The 18,522-nt window shown below is 47.5% G+C and overlaps 1 protein-coding gene across 1 annotated transcript in view; it reads left to right on the forward strand.

Annotated features, from left to right (window-relative positions):
- GABBR2 (gamma-aminobutyric acid type B receptor subunit 2) overlaps positions 1 to 18,522 on the forward strand; it is a 331,202-nt gene that overhangs the window by 223,611 nt on the left and 89,069 nt on the right. The window contains exon 8 of the mRNA XM_054584622.1: positions 13,478 to 13,538. Within this exon, the coding sequence (XP_054440597.1) occupies positions 13,478 to 13,538 (61 nt within the window). The remainder of the gene's footprint in view (positions 1 to 13,477; positions 13,539 to 18,522) is intronic.

The following is an 18,522-nucleotide window of genomic DNA, read 5'->3' on the forward strand; positions in this document are numbered from 1 at the left end:
CCTGTTGCCTTGATTGGCGGACTTGCCTCATGGGCCCATCCTGGAACCAATCACTGTAGCTAGAGGATTGGCTTCATTGATTGGTTTCATCTAAGTCATGTGACCCATCCCTGCAGAGAGTCAGCTTCACAACAGAAGGCTGACAGTAGGATCATGTGGGTCTCTGTGCTGGGTTTTCTCTCTTCTGTCCTCCCACAGACCCATTCTCTGTTCTCTGTGCCTTGAGAGGCCGATCCAGTAGTTGACATCACCTGGGATACACTGCCCTCAGGCTCCTGGCCGGGTTTGGCCAGTGGGGAGTACAGCAGGAGGCTGGAGGCCAAGAGGAAAGGGAGGTCACAGTGCAGCCGCTGCCCTGCTTTGGTGCTGCATCTCCTGAAATAGCTGTGCCCCTCCCTCCCTGGCCGTGGCGTCCCCCTTGTGGCTCCCGCCCTTATGAGGCTCTGAGAATACTATTTTCCCCTTTGCACCTTGACGCTGAGATATGTAACAGCTCTTGCCATTGCTAGTCTATGGGCACATCACTTTCCCTTATTTGCTCTCTTCTCCTGACCCCACGCAGTAAGTAGTCCTTAAGAATGTTTCTTCTTTGGAACCATCCGGGGTGAATTCCTTTTGCTCCTGTGACCCTGTATTCATTATTTATTACTTCATAAACAAGTTATCCCAAAGCATAGTAGCTTAAAGCAACAATAAACTTTAATTATCTCACATACTTTCTGTGGGTCTGGAATTCAGGAGTGACTTAGCTGGAAGGTTCTGGCTTGGGAGCCTCTCATATCCAGGCAGGCAAGACGTCCGTGGGACCGCAGTCCCCTAAAGCCTCCTGGGGCTGGAGATGTGCTCCCAAGGCGGCTCACCCACGTGGCTGGCGAGTCGGAGCGGGCTGTTGGCAGGAGGACGCAGCTCCCCGCCACACAGACCCCTCCACAGGGCTGCTTGGGTGTCCTCATGACATGGTGTCTGGCTTCCACCAGCGAGAGAGACCCGAAAGGAAGCGAAACTGCAGCTGCAGCATCTCTGTGTGATCTACTCTTAGAAGTCACACTCTGCCATTTCTGTAACAGCCTACTGTTTACCCAGGCCATCCCTGTTTGGCTCGGGAGGGGGCTGTGCAAGAGTGTGATCGCCACCAGGGTCATGTTAGAGGGTGGCTGTCGCAGACCCTGACTGATATAATCTCTAAATTCAAATCAGGATACTGTTATCATCCACAGAGGGATCGGTTGCTGAGCAAGAAAAAATAAAGTAGACAGCTATAAATAAGGGGCAAATCCTATAAATATAAGGAAATGCGACTCTCAAATTCACCATCAGGACCCACAACTTGAGCAGAGGCCTTAGAAGATCCACTGTGGGTGGGAGTGAGGACCCCTCCAAGCCCAGGCCAACGATGACCTGGGAGAAGAGAGACCCCCGTCTTACCCAGAGGGGTTCCTAGATCTATCTCCTTAGCTTCAGCTCGCCCCGTTCTGGGCCTGGAAACAGTTGGAGACACCCACTGTGTTTGCTTCTGCTCTGTCCTGGCGTTTCCCAGCCTTCGTTCTGGTTTCTGCAGCCAGATACGGCCTCCTGACCCTCATCAGCCTGAGACAACCAGTCGGGCTATCAGCACAGCTGCTCTTCTCTCTCTTCCTGTTTCCTCTTCTGCTAACCCCTGTCTCTTTCCTTCCCAGGAAAAGTTAATGGAGGATTTGTTTAGCTGATGAAAGATTTTTAGGTTTAGCCCATGAAGCCAAGTGAATAGTCCCCACCCCCCTGTGAGCCATCTGGGTTCCTTGTGGGGGAACAGAGCCAAAAGGAAGAATGGGCTCTCAATCGATGCCCAGAAGCGATGCCCTGGACACCTGCCTGCCAGCCCAGTCTGCTGTTTCCAAGGTGGGAGAGGGAACACTGGCTCATCAGGACTCAGAGCTGAGGGCCACTGGGGCTGGGACGAGCTGGGAGACTGTCACATCAGTATACCTGGCCTTGCCACATACACACTCACTCATGTGTGCACGCACACTGACAGGTGCACACTCACACAGACCATCTTACAGACGGAGAAACCAAGACAAGTCAGGATTTGGAGAGCTTCCTGCCCAGCCCTAGAAGCTTATGTGTAACCGGATGTCGGCCATTGGGAGCTTGGAAAGGTTGTCGGGAAGCCTGTTTCTCAGCTCCTCAGTTCTCGGAAGCCCACCATTAGCCTCCAACTGTGTGGGGTTCCAGTGAAGATTTGCAGGGCAGGCAGAGGGAAATCTGTACCAGACAATGTCATTTGAACAACTTCAAGCTGGACATGACTCACTCTGATCGCGTTCATCCTCGCCGGCCTGCCTTCCTTCAGGGGCCTGGACCCCCGTGACCTCTCCCCACCTCCCATCCGCCTCAGGCCTTCTCCTTCTCTGCGGGAAAAAGCCTCCCTCCTACTTTCTCCCCCACTGCTCTGGCTCCTGCCGACTCAGGTGTACACTGAGGGCCTTACCCTGCACCCAGGAGTTGAGTCAAGGTTCCTTCCTACACAAGATCATTCTGGGCCTGGCTTTCAGATTGTATAAAATTTATCTCCTGACACATGAGGAGACACTGCAGCCGAAGAGCTAGGGGATCCAGGCTAGAATCCCAGAGGCCTACCTCCCGACACAGCGCCCCTCAGCCACCTGTCTGTGAATCACCAAGTTCTGCCGGTTGTCCCTTCACTGTTTCTCTGCTCTGTGCCTTTCTCTCGTTCTGCATGGCCTCTCTGCAGCCCGAGCCCCCTGACCTCACACCTGGACTATTGCTGTGCCAGCTGTCTCCTTTGAGCCCTGCCCCACCTCCCGCCTCAGGTCAGTCTGCAGCCCACCCCAGCTTTAAGTGAAGATTCCAACAGATTGCAAATTGCATATCTCAGTCTTTCGGCTCAACGGGTCAGCAATTTGGTTTTCCCGGTGGAGACTAATCTATTTAACAAAAATAGAACATACAGTAAAGCAAAATTAAATATTTCTAATCTTGGGGATGCTTGCATCTGCAAATGACCAGGAAAGAAGGGAGGGTGGAGATGGGAGCAAAAACCCCGGAGGGGGCCTCGCGATGCATGACTTTAGAGCTAGAAGGCTCCTTTGGCTCAGCCACTTGGGAAGCTGGGCAAAGCCTGCTGACTGGCCCAACCAGCTCCCCTCTGCTGAGCGTGCGAGTGAGGGATGGCCCCACCATCCATCCATCTGCCTACGCTGGAGAGCCATTCTCTGCTTCTCCGCCTTCCTTAGCCCTTACACGTGGGCCACCTCTAAGCCCTGTTGATTTCACCTCCTTCCCATCTTTTGAGTCATGGATTCCTCGCCATCCATATCACTCTCCTCTCTCCCTCGGATTCCACAGCAGCTTCTAACGGTCTTCTTCCTTGCCACTGGGCTTGCCCTTGTGTCTGTCCATTTTCCATGCAGCAGCCAAAGTAGCTTTTTTTTTGTTAGCTTTATTGAGGTATACAAATAGAAGGCATATACTGTGAAATGATCACCACAGTCAAGCTAATTAACATGTCTGTTGCCTTACAGAGTTACCATTTTCTTTCTTTTTTCTTTTTTTCTTGTGAGTATACTTAACATCTATCCTCTTAGCGCATTTCAGTATACAGTACAGTATTGTTAACTGTCGTCACCATGCTGTACTTTACATCCCCAGAACTTACTCATCCTGCATAACTGCAAGTTATACCCTGTGACCAACATCTCCCCAGTTCACTTCCCCCTGCCCCAACCCCTGACAACTACCATTTGCTCTCTGCTTCTCTGAGTTGAACTATTGTATAGTCCACTTATAGGTGATACCACACAGTATTTGTCTTTCTGTGTCTTGCTAATTTCACACTTAGCATAATGTCCTCCACATCCATCCACGTTGTCACAGTTGGCAGCATTTCCTTCATTTTAAAGAGCACATTGGACTTGTTACCTCCTGGTAGAACCCTTCTGTGGCCCCATTTGGGACCTGAGGCCCAAAGCCCTGTCTGATGCGGCTCCTGCCTGCCTTGCCTCCACCAGCCCCTACACCTTGCATACCACCCGCCAGCAACCTTGCCCTTCTTTCTGGTTCTCCAGAGAGCCAACTTGCCTCCAAGCCTTCGCATGTGCTCTTCCCTCTCCCCTTCGCCTGGTTAACTCACACCAATTCTCCCCTCTCCCCTCTAAGCCATTGCCTCATGGAAGAGGTACCCTTCCCCTGCGCTTCCTTCCATAACCCTCTGTAACCACCCTTTCCTACCAATGAACACACTGCCTCATAATTGTTTTTATTTTTAACCTGTCGCCTGCATTAGAATGGGAGCTTCTAGAAGACAAGGACTTTGGCTTAGTCATTGCAACTCCCCAGGGTCTGGCATAAGTACCACATGTCCCAGAAGAAGCTCTCAACAAATACAGGATGTGGCAACTGCCCCCTCATCTTATGTGCGAGGAAGCCGAAGCCCAGGGGAAGGAAGGAACATCATTATGGGACACAGGGAGGTGATGACAAAACTGGGACTGGAAGCCCAGGGGACACAGGCCCCCGATACTGATATCCCACAGAAGCATCCCGGTGTCCCAACCGGTGATAACCTCTGGGCCTCTGGCGGCCAGGTGCTCCGCCGTGGGCACTGCTCAGCTCTCAGCCCCTCATACCATGCTGCCACCAGAGCCCCGCTCTTGCCCGGTGTCCTTTCTGTCTCCCTCTTCCTCTCCCTTCCATCTCTTCCTGGGGAATATTGCTGCAGTGTCCCCCTAAAACTAGGGAACCCACTTCATTCAACTGAACTCAGTGCAGCTTAACAGATGGTCTGCGCTCCTGCTCCCTCCCAGGCGTTGAAGAGGAATGAGCGCTTTCTTGCCCAAGGGATTGGGTTGGGAGGGAGGGGTGGTTTCCATTCCAGCAGGAGACAATTACAGTATGTAGCTTAGAGCAGCAGAAGAAGGCACAGGCACCCCCTGAGGTGGGGGCAGGGCAGGCACATGCTAGCAGCACCCATCAAGGATGTGTATGGGGAAGGCCATTTTCTTTGGGGCTGACATGTAAGGCTTGTGCTTAGAAGACCAAGTTCTTTAGGGACACATGGTAGATGGAGAAGATGGGGGTCCAGGGAGAAAGATAGAAACCCCACTAGGCATTTCAGCCAGTAGGGATTTCATATGGGGAATTGTTTAATAGGTGTTGGAGGGAGGAAGTATAAAAGGAACACTGAGGCAGCAGAGATACCTACCAGCTGCTGAAAGAAATAGTAACCGCCCCGAGGGCTAGAAGAATGAAAGGGAGCAGTGAGGCGGTCAGAGCCTGGGAGCTCCGGGGAGAAGGCCCTCGTATTCAGACACCCGAGGAGGGGCGCTGACCAGCTGCTGCTGGCACCACTCGGACTGTGGCAGCCGTGGTGCCTGAAGTGTGGAAAGAAGCGGGAGGCAGGGCCCTGACAGGAGCAGGAAAACAGGGACACCTGCGTCCTTCTCTTCTGCATCCCACTCTCCTTGAGAGGCTCCTATCAGCAGAAGCTCATCGGCAGCGAGCCTGGGAGAGGGGACTCTCAGAGTCCCAGCCCCAGCTTCCTGAGCAGAGTGCAGGAGGGCCCTGGGGGACCGGGACAATAGTAGAAAACAAGAACAAGACCCTTCTCTCCAGCTGTTCCCCCTCTGGTATGAAACCTCCTTTCTGAGAAGAGTAAAAACGGGGCATTTTGCATTCCCCTTCATATTTCTGGTATGGAAGCTTAGTCCCTTGGAGTACTGGAACCAGTTCCTACAGCCTCCTGGGAGCCAAGAAGCGGTTGTAAAATGATCGGGAATTAGAGATCCAGTTGTGAAATGGTTGACAGCTTGAAATCTGCTTTGGTGGGAGTATTTACACCAAGGAAATTGGCAAACATTACAAATCAGAAAACCCCCCTGTTTCCCCCTGAAAGCCAGCTGTTACACATTTACTGACACATCCCTGACTAGCTGTTGTGCCTCCTTCTCCACCTACCTCCTACTCCCTTCCCTGTCCAAGGCTAATTGGGTCTGGTTCTAGCAAATGGAGGCAAGAGAGTGTATGATGAGAAGCATGAGCCTGAAGTTAGAGACACGTTTGGGGTGAGAGTTCTGTTGCCTCCTGGTTATGTGACACTAGGCAAATGTCTTAACCCCTCAGACCCTCAGTTTCCTCCTCTGAATATTGAGATAGCAATAATAATACATAGATCATCCCACCGGAGTTGTTCAGAATTTACTAATAAAGGAGAACCCCAGAAAAAAAATCTTAGGAAACATACACAAACATTTCAGCAGAGATTAAAAATAACTTAAAGAATGTTATCTCTGTGTTCTGCAGAAGGAAACCTGAGAGCAGAGATGAGAAGGGAATTGCCTCAGGTTCTCTTCCTAGGAGATGGAAGAGCACAGCAGAACCTACATCTTCCCCTTGTTCACTGCTCTTCCCATTATTCTAAGTTGACGGGGAAATGTGCTTATGCTTGCACAGATCTCTGGCTCTTATTCAGGAAAACTCAAAGCTGTCAGTAAAAATTAATCTATTCCAAGAGAGAGTATTATTGTGTTGGTGATGATGTTGCTATTTTTGCCTGTACAAATGTGCATCCTTATAACATCCTTTCAAAAAAAGTTTTTAATAAAATTTTCCTTTTATTAAAATAATACATGCTCATTATAGGATATTGAAAAGTAAAAAGAAGAAAAAGCCATCATGACACAGTCCAGGACCAACTAGTGTTAACATTTTGACTTTGTGGGCAAGATTTTTACATAATTGTGAATATACTGAATATATAATTTTTTATCTTGTCTTTTTTACTTAGTTAGGGTATTAGTTAGGATAAATAACACTAGCCACTGTAACAAAGCTGTCTCAGAATGTCAGTGAATTAACACAGTAAAAGTGTATTTCTCTCTTACGTAAAGCCCAAAATAGTTGTTTCTGATTGGTGGAGAGCCTTTCCACACGGTGGTTTGTAGACCCGGGCTGCTCCGTCTTGTGTCTCCACTGTTCCCTAGGCCTCTAAGTTCTCTGGTAGATTCTGGTAATCTAGTTAGCAGATGGGGGGAAGTGAAGGAGCATGAACAGTCTTGTGGGAGGTTTCCCTGGGGCAGAAGTGGCCAGGGAAGACCTGGCAAACTATATGCCACTGCTACCCACATTCCATTGGCTAGAACTGTCACATGGCCGTGCCTAACTGTAAGGGAGGCTGGAAAATGCAGTCTAACCATGTGCCCCGGAAGAAAAGGAAATGGATTTGGTGAACAGCTCGCCAGTATCTGGCCCGATCCAATTCTCAGTTTCCAGCCTTTCATGTTCAAGTCTGTGTAATCCAAGTCACCCTTGCTTAAAACCTTTCAGTGACTCGCTCCCCTTTTGTTCAAAATTAAGCCCAGCATCCTTGATACAGCCCATGAGGCTCTGCATGGCCTTGCACCTGTCCGCCCTGCCAGTTACACTCCATGCTCGTCTCCTCCTCAGTTCGCACTGTTAGCTCCCCAGGCATTGTTTCAGCTTCTTCGATTTCTCAATCCCTTTCCTGCCTCAGGACCTTTGTACACGCAAGTCCCTCTTCCCGGGATTCTCTTCCCCTCACCCTGAGCTAATCTGTCAGGTCTCAGTGCAAATGCCACCTCCCCAGAAAAACCCTCCTTGACCCCCTCAGTCTCAACTGGGGTCTTATGGTTCTCTCTTACAGCTAGCACCCTGGTGTTTCCTTAATATCAGGTATTACAGTTTGTAATTATGTATCTATCGGTGTTTTTGTTATTTAATGTCTATAACTCCCACCGGACTGCAAGCTCCATACAACCTAGGGCCATAATCATTTTGCCCACTCTTTATCTGGTGCCTCCCTGGCACATGCCCAGCGCATGTTAGATGCTCAGCAGTGCTGGTTGGTGGGAAGCATGTGTCACGATAGTTCATCGTGTGTCCATCCCACACCATTTACTTCAGTATTGCCCCATTTCTTGGACATTTTCTTCATTTCTGGTATTTTGCTACTTTAAACAAGCCTGACTCTTGGATGATTACAGAAAGGAAAGACAGGGAGCTGGTTCTGCCACTCTTGGGCCATCCATCCTGCCATCCCTTCTTGGTCTTCGCTCCTCTTCACTGCGCCTACCCTGCCTGAGGCCACTGGCCTGTGGCTGGCCAACATTTGAGCCCTTTGGGCTGCATGATCCCGGCCCCGCAGAAGGACGCCCCTCCACTTCCTGCAGAAGCGTGGCAGTGGGGGCAGGCCACGCCTCCCCCCACCCCTCCCCTGCTCTTCATTCCCTGCAGACCACGACTCAAGACTCAGTAGGTAGATCAAACTTTGCTCAAGGCTTGGGCCTATCGAAAGACCTTTCAGTGTAGGAAAATATTTTTAAATAGTATATGAAATATGACTTGTCCTATAGCCCAAAGGGACATACAGGAAGAAGAGTATTTTTCACCTTTGCAGAGTGTGGATGTACCCGGTTGTTTGGTATTTCTCCCTGAAGTTCTGTCATTCCTTGGGAAAGAGAAGTCACCTTCTTCTTCTTCAGGCCCACATCATGAGGATCTCAACTCTCATCTGGTCAATAATCTAATCCCAGTGTTTTCTCAAAGTCTCCACTATTTGTTTGAGACCAGCAAGGTTCTAGGCGGAGGGCTGGCAGCAGAATGGTCCACGGTGGGCTCGGCTCACCCACACAGACGACGATGTGCTTCCCCGTCTGTTGAGCCAACCAAGTCCCCCCATCACACTTCCATTTCCTTGGACATTTTGCTGCCTGGGTGACACACCAGGGCACATGTTGTTTCCTCATGCAGTAATCAGACAGCCAGGCGAGCATGCGTGTTCACGCCTCCCAAAGACAAACACAGCTGCCCAGAGACAAGAGTGCAGTTAGGATCATGTTAAGGAAGGAGATCGTCCCTAAATGAATGCTCAGTGATCTACAGGCACTGTGTCCCTCAGGGGGCCCAGGGCTCCAGGAGACTAGCCTGAACCTAGTGAGTCCTCTCTGTCTTGCCTCCAGCTCCCGCAGGACACCAGGCCATTTCAAGGGCAGGGCATCTCTGCCCTCCACTGTGGAATTGAAAGAGACCAGCTGTGAAATTGAAAGAGACCAAAGTGGGGCTTGACCCCTACAATTCATAAACTGTCAGTTGGAGTGAAATTTACTCATGCCTAGTAGTGAAACATTAAAGATGAATAATGGAAACAATTTTTCCAAGAGGAGGATGCTGAATCCTGCTGGTTGCTGGGATCCTTAGAGTACATTTTACTCTCCACTGATTTTTCTGGGGATTCAGAACGAACATCAGGTGGAATTTTGCCAACTCAAATTACCTGGAGGAATTATAAGAGTAAACCTTTATTGTGCACCATCCCTGGGTTATGCCCTTTTCATAATTGTCTACTCTAATTCTCACACACAATCCTGAGGAGCAGGCATTGTTCTTGCTATTTTTTTAAACAGGAGAACTGATGCTCAGAAACACTCAATGACTGTCCAAGGTCACGCTGATGCCAATATTTACTCTTGTCTGGCGAATGCTGCAACTTAGTTTTTTTTCTACCTTATCCCATGCATTCTGAAGATTTTTCTGAAAAAGAAAATGCAGCTTTATGGCTCCCAATTCAATCTAAACTGTTAGTTTGGATCAACTTTTATGAACAGGCTGTTTTCCTTGACATGAGCAACATCCTTTTCAGGAAAACAACAATCCTTACAAATTATCCACCTGGGGTTTTACCTCCATTATTTTGTTTTCATTCCAAATGAGCTCCGTGGCCATTCTTATAAACTCCTCGGAAGGTAGAATTCATGATCGATCAGCACGCAGTCAAGAAAACGGAAACCACGTAGGCATTTCACAGGGAGATTTAATACTGGGAACTGGTTACAACTTCGGTGGAAGGGATGGAGAGGCAAAACAGCTCAGTGCTGTCACCGGAAATAAGTGTTCACAGAAATGGCCAAGCCCCTTGGGCTGGAGAAACAAAATGGAGAGTGCGATACCTAAAGTGGATTCTGCTGTCTAGACGGCGACTGATTGATAATGAATTCCAACATCTGAGGAGTTTCTAAGAATGACCACAGCTTTGATCTGGAATGTAAATAAAAGAACAGGGACCGAACACACCAGTCTCTGAGGTTCCTGAAACTACTTTGTCTGCTATTCGGGGGATCCTCCGCACTGGCCACGGAGCAGGTAGCCCAGAGTGCCCTGCATGCTGCCAGTGCGGGGCGGCGGAGGCCCGGAGACACCTGCAGCCACTCAGAGCTCCTGCTGCTGCAACCAGAGCAGAAGAAAAATAGATTTTTCCCTTATGCATACTTTCTAATCTCCCATGAATGCTTCTCATTAGCAGAATCTAAATGGAAACCAGGAGGCAGGGGATTTTGGGAAATGTGGTTTCCAGGCTTTGGGCCCCTGCAACACAGGAGGACATAGAGTGGGTATGGATTGTGAGCAATAGACAGACATCAACTGTCACCCCAGCTAGAGTTACCAGATTCCATTGCTTTGGATCAATCAGATGGATTGATCTCGAGTGGATGTGATGATCCTCAGTTACAGCCCTGGGATCGCACATTGCAGAAGCTTAAGGAAAGTCATGGCATATATATATATATATAAAGATAAAAAAAATCCGGACCTCCAGGTGGTGTGCGATCTGGCCTGCTCACCTCCCCGCTCCCCAGCTGGACTTTCTGTTCCTTTAGCACCTGAGGGTGTGGCTTCCCCTTTGCCTGGAGCTTCCCCTTCTTACCGAGCAGGCCCCAGCTCTTGCGTCACCTCTGCAGTGAGACCTTTTCTGACTGCACACACACTTGCTCCCCTCTCCCAGCCATTCCCTTTTTATTTTCTTCACAGCACTCTTCACTCACTGAAATTATCTTACTCATTTATTGGCAAACGTGTTTTGTCTGTTCCTCGTAATTAAATATGAAGCTCTGAAAAAGCAGGAATCAGCACCTACAAGAGTACCTGGCACAGGGCAGATAAATATTTGTGCAACATTGTGTGAATTGACTACCTTCTCATATGGAGGACACATATTGGGCATAATTTCATGAAAATCACCTGATCAGCATGTGGCCGTTCCCTCATGTCCAGTCTCAAAGAGGTTGGCCCGGCTGAGACAACGGTCCCTGTGCTGTCAGCCATGGTCAGGGTAGCCGAGGTGGCCTCAGTGGTCACACCCAGCAGGTGCCATGGTGACTCCTTCAGGAATAAATCACAGGACTCACCTTGATGAGGACGGCGAGTCCTCATCATCATGATGGCGGCTCCTCAGAGCTTCTTGGCATCTTCCCCGGGCAGACCCTCAGCATAGCCGGTACCCAGCCGCGTGTGCATCGTGACTCAGTTCCCCCAGTCACAGGGCTCTCAGCTTTCTCCCGTGGCAGGCCGCACGGAGTGGTTCGAGAACTCAGTCGCCTGGGGGCTGATGTTTCTGAGAGATGACGACACCTTGGATAAAGATCCAACAGTTCACCCTTTTACCTGTTGAAATCGTGCAATGTGGAGAGTCTTTTCCCAAGGGTTGGAAAGCTTCCTGGTCCTTAAAAAGTCTTTTTTATTTCCTCTCTCTTCTATGAAACATTTTTAATTAAAAATTACTACTGCCATTTACTGAGTGCCTGGTGCCGATGAAGTGCTGTGCTAGGTCCATAACCCAGACGCTAGCCTCCTTCCACTGCATTACCTGAGAAATCAGGGAGCTGGGAGGAGCTACTGTACGAAAAAATGATTATTGTGAATAAGCTAAAGCAGGACAGGTCTTACTTGAAAGGTATACTAATTCGTTCTGTTAAAAGGTAAAGGGAGGAAAACAAACATAAAGGGAGATTCTTTCTCATCCCCACCCCATACTGCATTCTGTTGAAGCTTTGAATACTATTCCAGGTGCTCTTGCAATAATTTAGCTAATAAGGATTCTGCAGAAGTTGTCCACATTTTATATCTAGAACTTTTTGTAATTCTTCAAAGCTTGGCAGGAGGTAGATGAATTAGTTACATCTCTACCTTTGTCAGACAAAGAAATGTCCTTCTCATGGGCCATGTCTACATCTTTCCCACCCATGCAAAGTGGTCCGTTTGCATTAAAATGATCCTTTTTGGAAGGTGTTCTGTGTTTTTTAATCATCCCTGGAAATAAAATCACAGTTCCTGTCTCACCTTACACTGAAGTGTTTTCACACGCCGGGGGATTGCTTACCGGCATCTAAATACAGAATTCGGTGGGCATTGGTTTCAAACTGATACTGCTCACAGCTGCCTTCAGGATTTCAAAAAGGTGTCAAAGTGGCCTTAGAAGGTGTTGCTTGTTCTGAGAACAGGTTGAGTGACTCTCTCTCTGTGCCAAAAGCCATAAGGCCTCAGACTTCCGGTTTCCACCAAAGGAAGATGCTTTCTGGCACTTTCTCCTGAGATTTGAACAGGATCTGAATTTGTCTGTGCTGTTACCTGATAAAGTAAAAGAATAACTGTGAGAGTAAAGCAGTATGCCTTCAAGACCATTTCTCTCCCTAATTTCTCAATATGGAAAGATGATGAGGAGGAATTTATTTCTGGATCAGAAACCACATGCTATCATGAAATAGCATGGACATTAAAATCAAACTCAGATTTGAACTCCAGCAGCTAACAATGACCTCACATAAAATGCATAACCTCCCTCAGTCAGTTTCTTGATTTTTAAAATCAGGATTATCCCCCTTTCCACTCAAGCTTGTCATAAAATCCATTGATATAATGTGTGTCAATTTCCTCGCATCGTTGCAGAAGTTTAGGTGGACCATAAATTGGCCAGGAGAGACCACAGTCCTTCTTCATGTTCCCAGTTTGGTTAGCCCAGCAAGGCAGATGTGCAAATGACACTCATTATCTTTAGCCCCCAGGGTCCCTCGTGAGGGGTGCTCAGCTGCCTGTGACACTAGTCATGTCACGGGCTCAAGAAGCTTAATTTTGTGCTGCCCCATGGCCCTGTTATAATTGGGGTGATGTCATCTCTCAGGAAGAACTTAGAAAAACATTCTCTTCTCCTAATAAGAAATGCTAACCAACCTCCAGCACCCTTCTGGCCCTCCAGCCAAATCGCCTCGACAAAGCTATACATCTTTATGGGTGGGACATGGGAGCAACCAGGGCCAGGCTCCGTGGGCCTCGCCTTCGCCTCTGTCCTTCCAGCCCCCGGGAAGACCTTGTCCCAAGATATCGCAGGACATGTGGATGTTTGATTAATAGCTGGGATGATCATGATGATGCGTATCTCAGCTTTAATTCACATGTTGGTTCCATTATTGATTTTGCGCTCCTTAAATTAACCAAAGGGACACAACCAGTTTAAAAACAATTAGTGTAATTTTGCATCTGTGGTCTAGCAGGATCTAGCAGGAGTCTGTTTTTTCCTCTAATATTAATAATTGCATTGTACAGTTAAAGAATTAAAATTGAGATCAGTAGCGTCCGAGCTAATATGGCATTTCTCCTTTGTTCTTGTTTGTTTGTTTTGTTTTGTTTTTAGGGTCAAGTTGTGTTCCGGAACGGGGAGAGAATGGGGACCATTAAATTTACTCAATTTCAAGGTAGGCTTTTTGATGCTGTTTCAATTCTGTATTCGGGGATATTGTTTTATACAATAAAAATACATCAAAACAAATGAAAGTATGATGTTCCAGATAAGAGAAATCAAAGTCAATAGGAAACAATTCTCTATGAAAACATTAGTTTCAACTTATTTAAAATATTTTTTCTCAACTGTATTACTTCTCAGGCCAAGTCAGTCTTCCCATATGGCTCTGAGAAACTCATCCAAGTATGAGGGGTGGGGAGCAGGAAGTCATTTCCAATATTCTGAGAAACCTTGCATTGTTTTAGGTTTTGATTATAGAAATTTTCAGACTGTAAAGTTGACAGAACAGCATAGTGAACCCATCTAGCCATCACCCAGCTTCAACCGTCTTCAACATTTTCCCAATCTTGCTTTATCTTGACTCACCCTATCACCCCCCGCCCTTTTTTTGCTGTAATGTTGCAAAGCAACTCCAAGACATTATCTCATTTCAATCTATAAATACTGCAGTATGCATTTCTACTAGATAAGGACTTTTTAAAACATAACCACAATACTATTATCACACTTAAAACATTTAACAATTGATTAATATCCCTTCATTTCCAGTGTATGTTGATTCTCCAATTATCTTAAAAATGCCTCTACAGTTGGTTTGTTGGAGAATCCACACAAGGTCCACTCTTTGTATTCGGTTAATGTGCCTCTACAGTTTCTTTTCCTCTATAATAAGCACCTCACACACAGGTTTTTTTTTTTTTTTTAAAGAAACCAAGTCATTTGTTAGACTTTTTAAATTTTTTTTTATATATTGATTTTAGAGAGAAGGGGAGAGAGAGTCAGGGAGAAAGAGAGAAACATCGATTTGTTGTTCCACTTATTTATGCATTCATTGGTTGCTTCTTTTATGTGCCCTGATGGGAGATCAAACCCACAACATTGGCATATTAGAACAACACTGTCTAACCAACTGAGCTACCCAGCCAGGGCCGCTGGACTTTGCTGCTTCAGAGTTGGAAGGGGACTCAGAAATCATCCAGACCAAGTTTCTTATGTGATAAGGAGGAAACAGAGGCACAGAGGGGCAGTGGCTTGTCAGAGCCCACGGGGCATCTGTGAGGAATAGGGCTGGGCATTCCTCAAGGCAGACACCTCAGTACAGCTCAATATGGTCATCAGCAGGGTTGTTAGCCAAAAGCACTAGACAGGTCATTCATCAATGCTGTGTTTTTTGGCACCTGGATGTTTCTGAAAGCTGTGCCTCTGTGTCAACTCACTTTGAGCAGATCCCAAAGTCATTCAGGGGAAAGCAAGAAATGAAATCAAGTTACTCGGATTCATTCAGACAAATCCCCACTGGATTCAGATCAATCATGGGAGGTGTCCTTGGGTACTATCACTCTGTAATGCAATCGTGTAGATTTACCCATTTGTCTTCCCCTGGCAGGTAATTGAAACGCATGTCAGCTCTCTGGTGTGCAAAAGATGTAATTTTAGGCAAACGTAATTATTTTCCCATTTGTTAAGTCTTACTTCTTCATTGGTTGAACAAAGTAAGCATCTTGGCAAAGATACTTACTTTTTTTTTTTTTTTTTTTTGAGTGATTGCTATTAAATTCTCTTGTCACCGATCCAGTTCTCAAATTATATCATTCTAGGGGAATATTTTGTAAAATATTGATTGGCCAATCACAGCTACAAGTGCGTGCCAATTTTATTGCCTTTTCCCCCCCAATGTTAAGATTAGACACCAAATCTGGTAACTGCTTTTAGGCATTGATAAGGAAACACTGTAACAGACAGTAGTTGGGATGTGTTTGACCCACCTGAGATAAGTCACTATAGAACATCAGGCAAGTGACTTCACCTTTCTGAGCATTGATGTCCTCATCTGTCGAATAAGAATATAATGCTACCTATCTTCTTAGGGTCTGGGAAGAACTAAATGAGATAATAGAGAGAAATATGTGCATGTATTTCTTGCTCAGCAAGTAGTAGCAATTATAATTAACGCCTTGTCAAAAGGTATGACACTCTTCTGGGGCAAATCCAGATTTCCTTGGTGTGTTGCAACCCCACTGATGCCTTCTTGTGTGCCTGCCCCTATAGCTGATACCCACACTTAATGACACATAGGATGTCCGAAGGGGCAGGGCCTTAGAGATGATCTTGTTTCACTGCTTCATGGAATAAATGGGGAAACTGGGGCCCGGGGAAGGGAGGCGCCCCCCAGGGACACACAGCTGACTAGTAGCAGTGCCAGCCACTGCCTGAGTGTTCTTGCTTCACCACATTTGTGTTCAGCCTTTACCGGCTGTCAGAGCTGGGCCTGGCAGATACTCCTATTTGCGTGTTTGTAAAACAGACATTGATCCTGTGGACGGAGGGATGCTGTGCTCGGGGCACGTTCATATCAGCACAATAGTTAGTTATCCAAATCCACGGGGTTTCAGAGGAGCCTTGTCTGCCGGGATGGAGGAGTATTGAACAGGCCGGCTAAGCCAGAGGGCCTCTGGATATCATCTCATTTCTCAGAGGGGAAGGAAACTGAGGCCCGGACAGGAGAACAGACTGGCTTGGGGTGGGCCCTGACTCACCGTGAGACGATGAGTTCATTCCTTTTCTTCTCCGGGTTCCTGCTTCCCCTTCAAGGGGAGCTGATCCAGACTCTGTCTTCTGGGACCTTCCAGGAATTTACCCAGAAGATAGGCCTGCGCCCACTCCGGGGTCACCACCTCCTAAATTACCTCATATCATTGACTGGCAAAAGGCTTCTAAGTGGTGTCACCATGTTATTTTCTGCCATGCCTTTCATACTCTCTCGCCTCCTGATTGTTCCTCTCTCCCTTGCCTCCCACCCTCTTATTTAGAGGGGACAGTGGATGGCAGGGCTCACGACAGAGCTGACTTACAAAGAGCCAGCCCCAGCAGGGGGGCTCCTTTCGCAAGGTCTATTTCTGGGCAAGTCACTTCATCTCCCTAAGCCTCAGTCTTCTCCTCTGGACAATGGGATGGCATTAATGCCAGCCCTGCCTGCCTCCTGGGACTGGTTTAAGGGCCAAATGAGATTTTTGCTCTGTAAACTCTAGTTCCGGGAAGCTACTCACATCACCAGCCTGCCGCCTGGCTCCTGGCTGGCTCTTGGTAAATGCTTACTGAATGCTTACTGAGTTAGTGATTCAGCTTGTGGAAGTTTAAGAACACCTTCATTTACTCATGGTTTTCCATGACTTAAGTCAAGGCAGAATGTCTGGTAAACAGCAGTTAGCCTTGACAACAGAAACGTGAACCGAAGCAAATTCACCATGGCGGCCATTGTTGTTCCAGGCCAGAGGAACTACCTTTTTTGCAAACTTAGGTGCGCTGGAGAAACAGAACTGTTCTAAAATAATGTGCCAGGCCTAACCCCATGGTTCCTCTTGAGACTGAGGCATTTTTTAATCCAGAGAAGATTTTAGAGCCTTAAGGACGATCTTCCTCATCCTCAGTTTCCCTCCATTTACTCCATCCATTTCCAAAGTTGCCAGAGCCTCACCTCCCATCAGTACAGCCCTAGAGGGTGGGTGTGGTAGATGCCATCCACTGGCCCACCCATAGCTCCTGAGCATCCTCGGTTGGTTCCAGAATAAGCATCTTATTGAGAGCACCTGTAACTCTCACCCAGTGCAAGGAGCAGGTCAGATGTCCAGGGAATTAATGCTTCCACGGGCAGCCCTGAGCCAGGATTGGATGAGAAATGAAGGACAGATCCCTCACTGTCCTTTCCCCTTGGGTGGAAACTTCCAAGAACTCCAAGGTACGTTCTATTCTGTCCCTAGGTGTCAACTGAGGACGATCCCAATAGGATTGCATCTCAGTTGCCTTCCTGGAAACCTGCTCATTGATGCACCTTGTACTGATCCCCTTCTCCTCCCTGTCTCATTTCCCTGAACCCCGATCAAGGTGTCCTAGAATCACCTTCCAAATACATTGCCTACACTCTTACCCTGTCTCAGGCACTATCCTAAGGGCGCTACCCATGGCTGCAGGTAAGACAGGTATTACCGCCCTGGTGGCCGCACCCTTTGAGTATAGCAGGGTTGGCCTAAACCCCTTTCAGCTCCAAGTGCAGAGCACCTCCCCCATGTCATCGCTGACTTCCACTAAACCATGTTAGATGAGGATGAATGCTAGAGAACTGGCTTTTTTTTTTCCCTTATGAAAAGAAAGAATTCATGTTACTGCCAAAGTCTAAACATGGCTCAGAATTTGCAGCAGGGAAGGAAGTTGAGTGAAGCCATGATTAGAGCCTTGTTTGTGCTGTTCGTCGTGAAATCTCAGCATCTGCGCTCTCCCTCGTCGTCCCAGCCTTCATTAGGCCTGTTTGTAAGAATCACGGTGAACGATGATGTGCTTGAATTTCATACTGCTTCTGTGTAGCATAAAAGACTCAGACTTTGGAATTTTCTATTTCAGCACCTGATTTTGAAGGGATAGGGTCTTCTGTCGCTCTAACAACATAATTGCCATTCAGAACGTACCTAGCGAAATGTAGGCTTGTCCTCCTCATTTGCAGACATTAATTACCATTTGGTCTTCGGGGGCAACAGATATGGTTCTATTCAGTGCAAATTTCCTGAGCATCTGCCAGGCACTTTACCAAGTCCTCTGAGGGAAGTCAAGTTGAATAAGAAATGCTCCCTGCCCCCCGCCCCCACTGGGGGCTTCATAATCTCCCTGGCCCAGTGCCAGTGCCTGTGAAAGCAGGAAGATAATTTCCCAGAAACTTACAAGGAAACTTTCAGTCCAAGTTTGACCCCAGTTTGAGACTCTTTTTTTTTAATACCATTAAAACCATTTTTAATACCATTTTCCTCTATCAAGTCATGTGTTGTAGCTCTCTTCACGAAGCCATGGATCAGGAAAGGCCAGTTTGTCAGCTGCCACTCGACTTGATATAATTACGAGTGAAGACGTCATCCATCAAACTGCAGGATACACGGGCAGGGATGTGGGTC

Source organism: Pteronotus mesoamericanus, unplaced genomic scaffold (assembly GCF_021234165.1).
Source record: "Pteronotus mesoamericanus isolate MK-2021 breed Mesoamerican mustached bat unplaced genomic scaffold, CSHL_Meso_final contig_78, whole genome shotgun sequence".
Taxonomy (NCBI): Eukaryota; Metazoa; Chordata; class Mammalia; order Chiroptera; family Mormoopidae; genus Pteronotus; species Pteronotus mesoamericanus.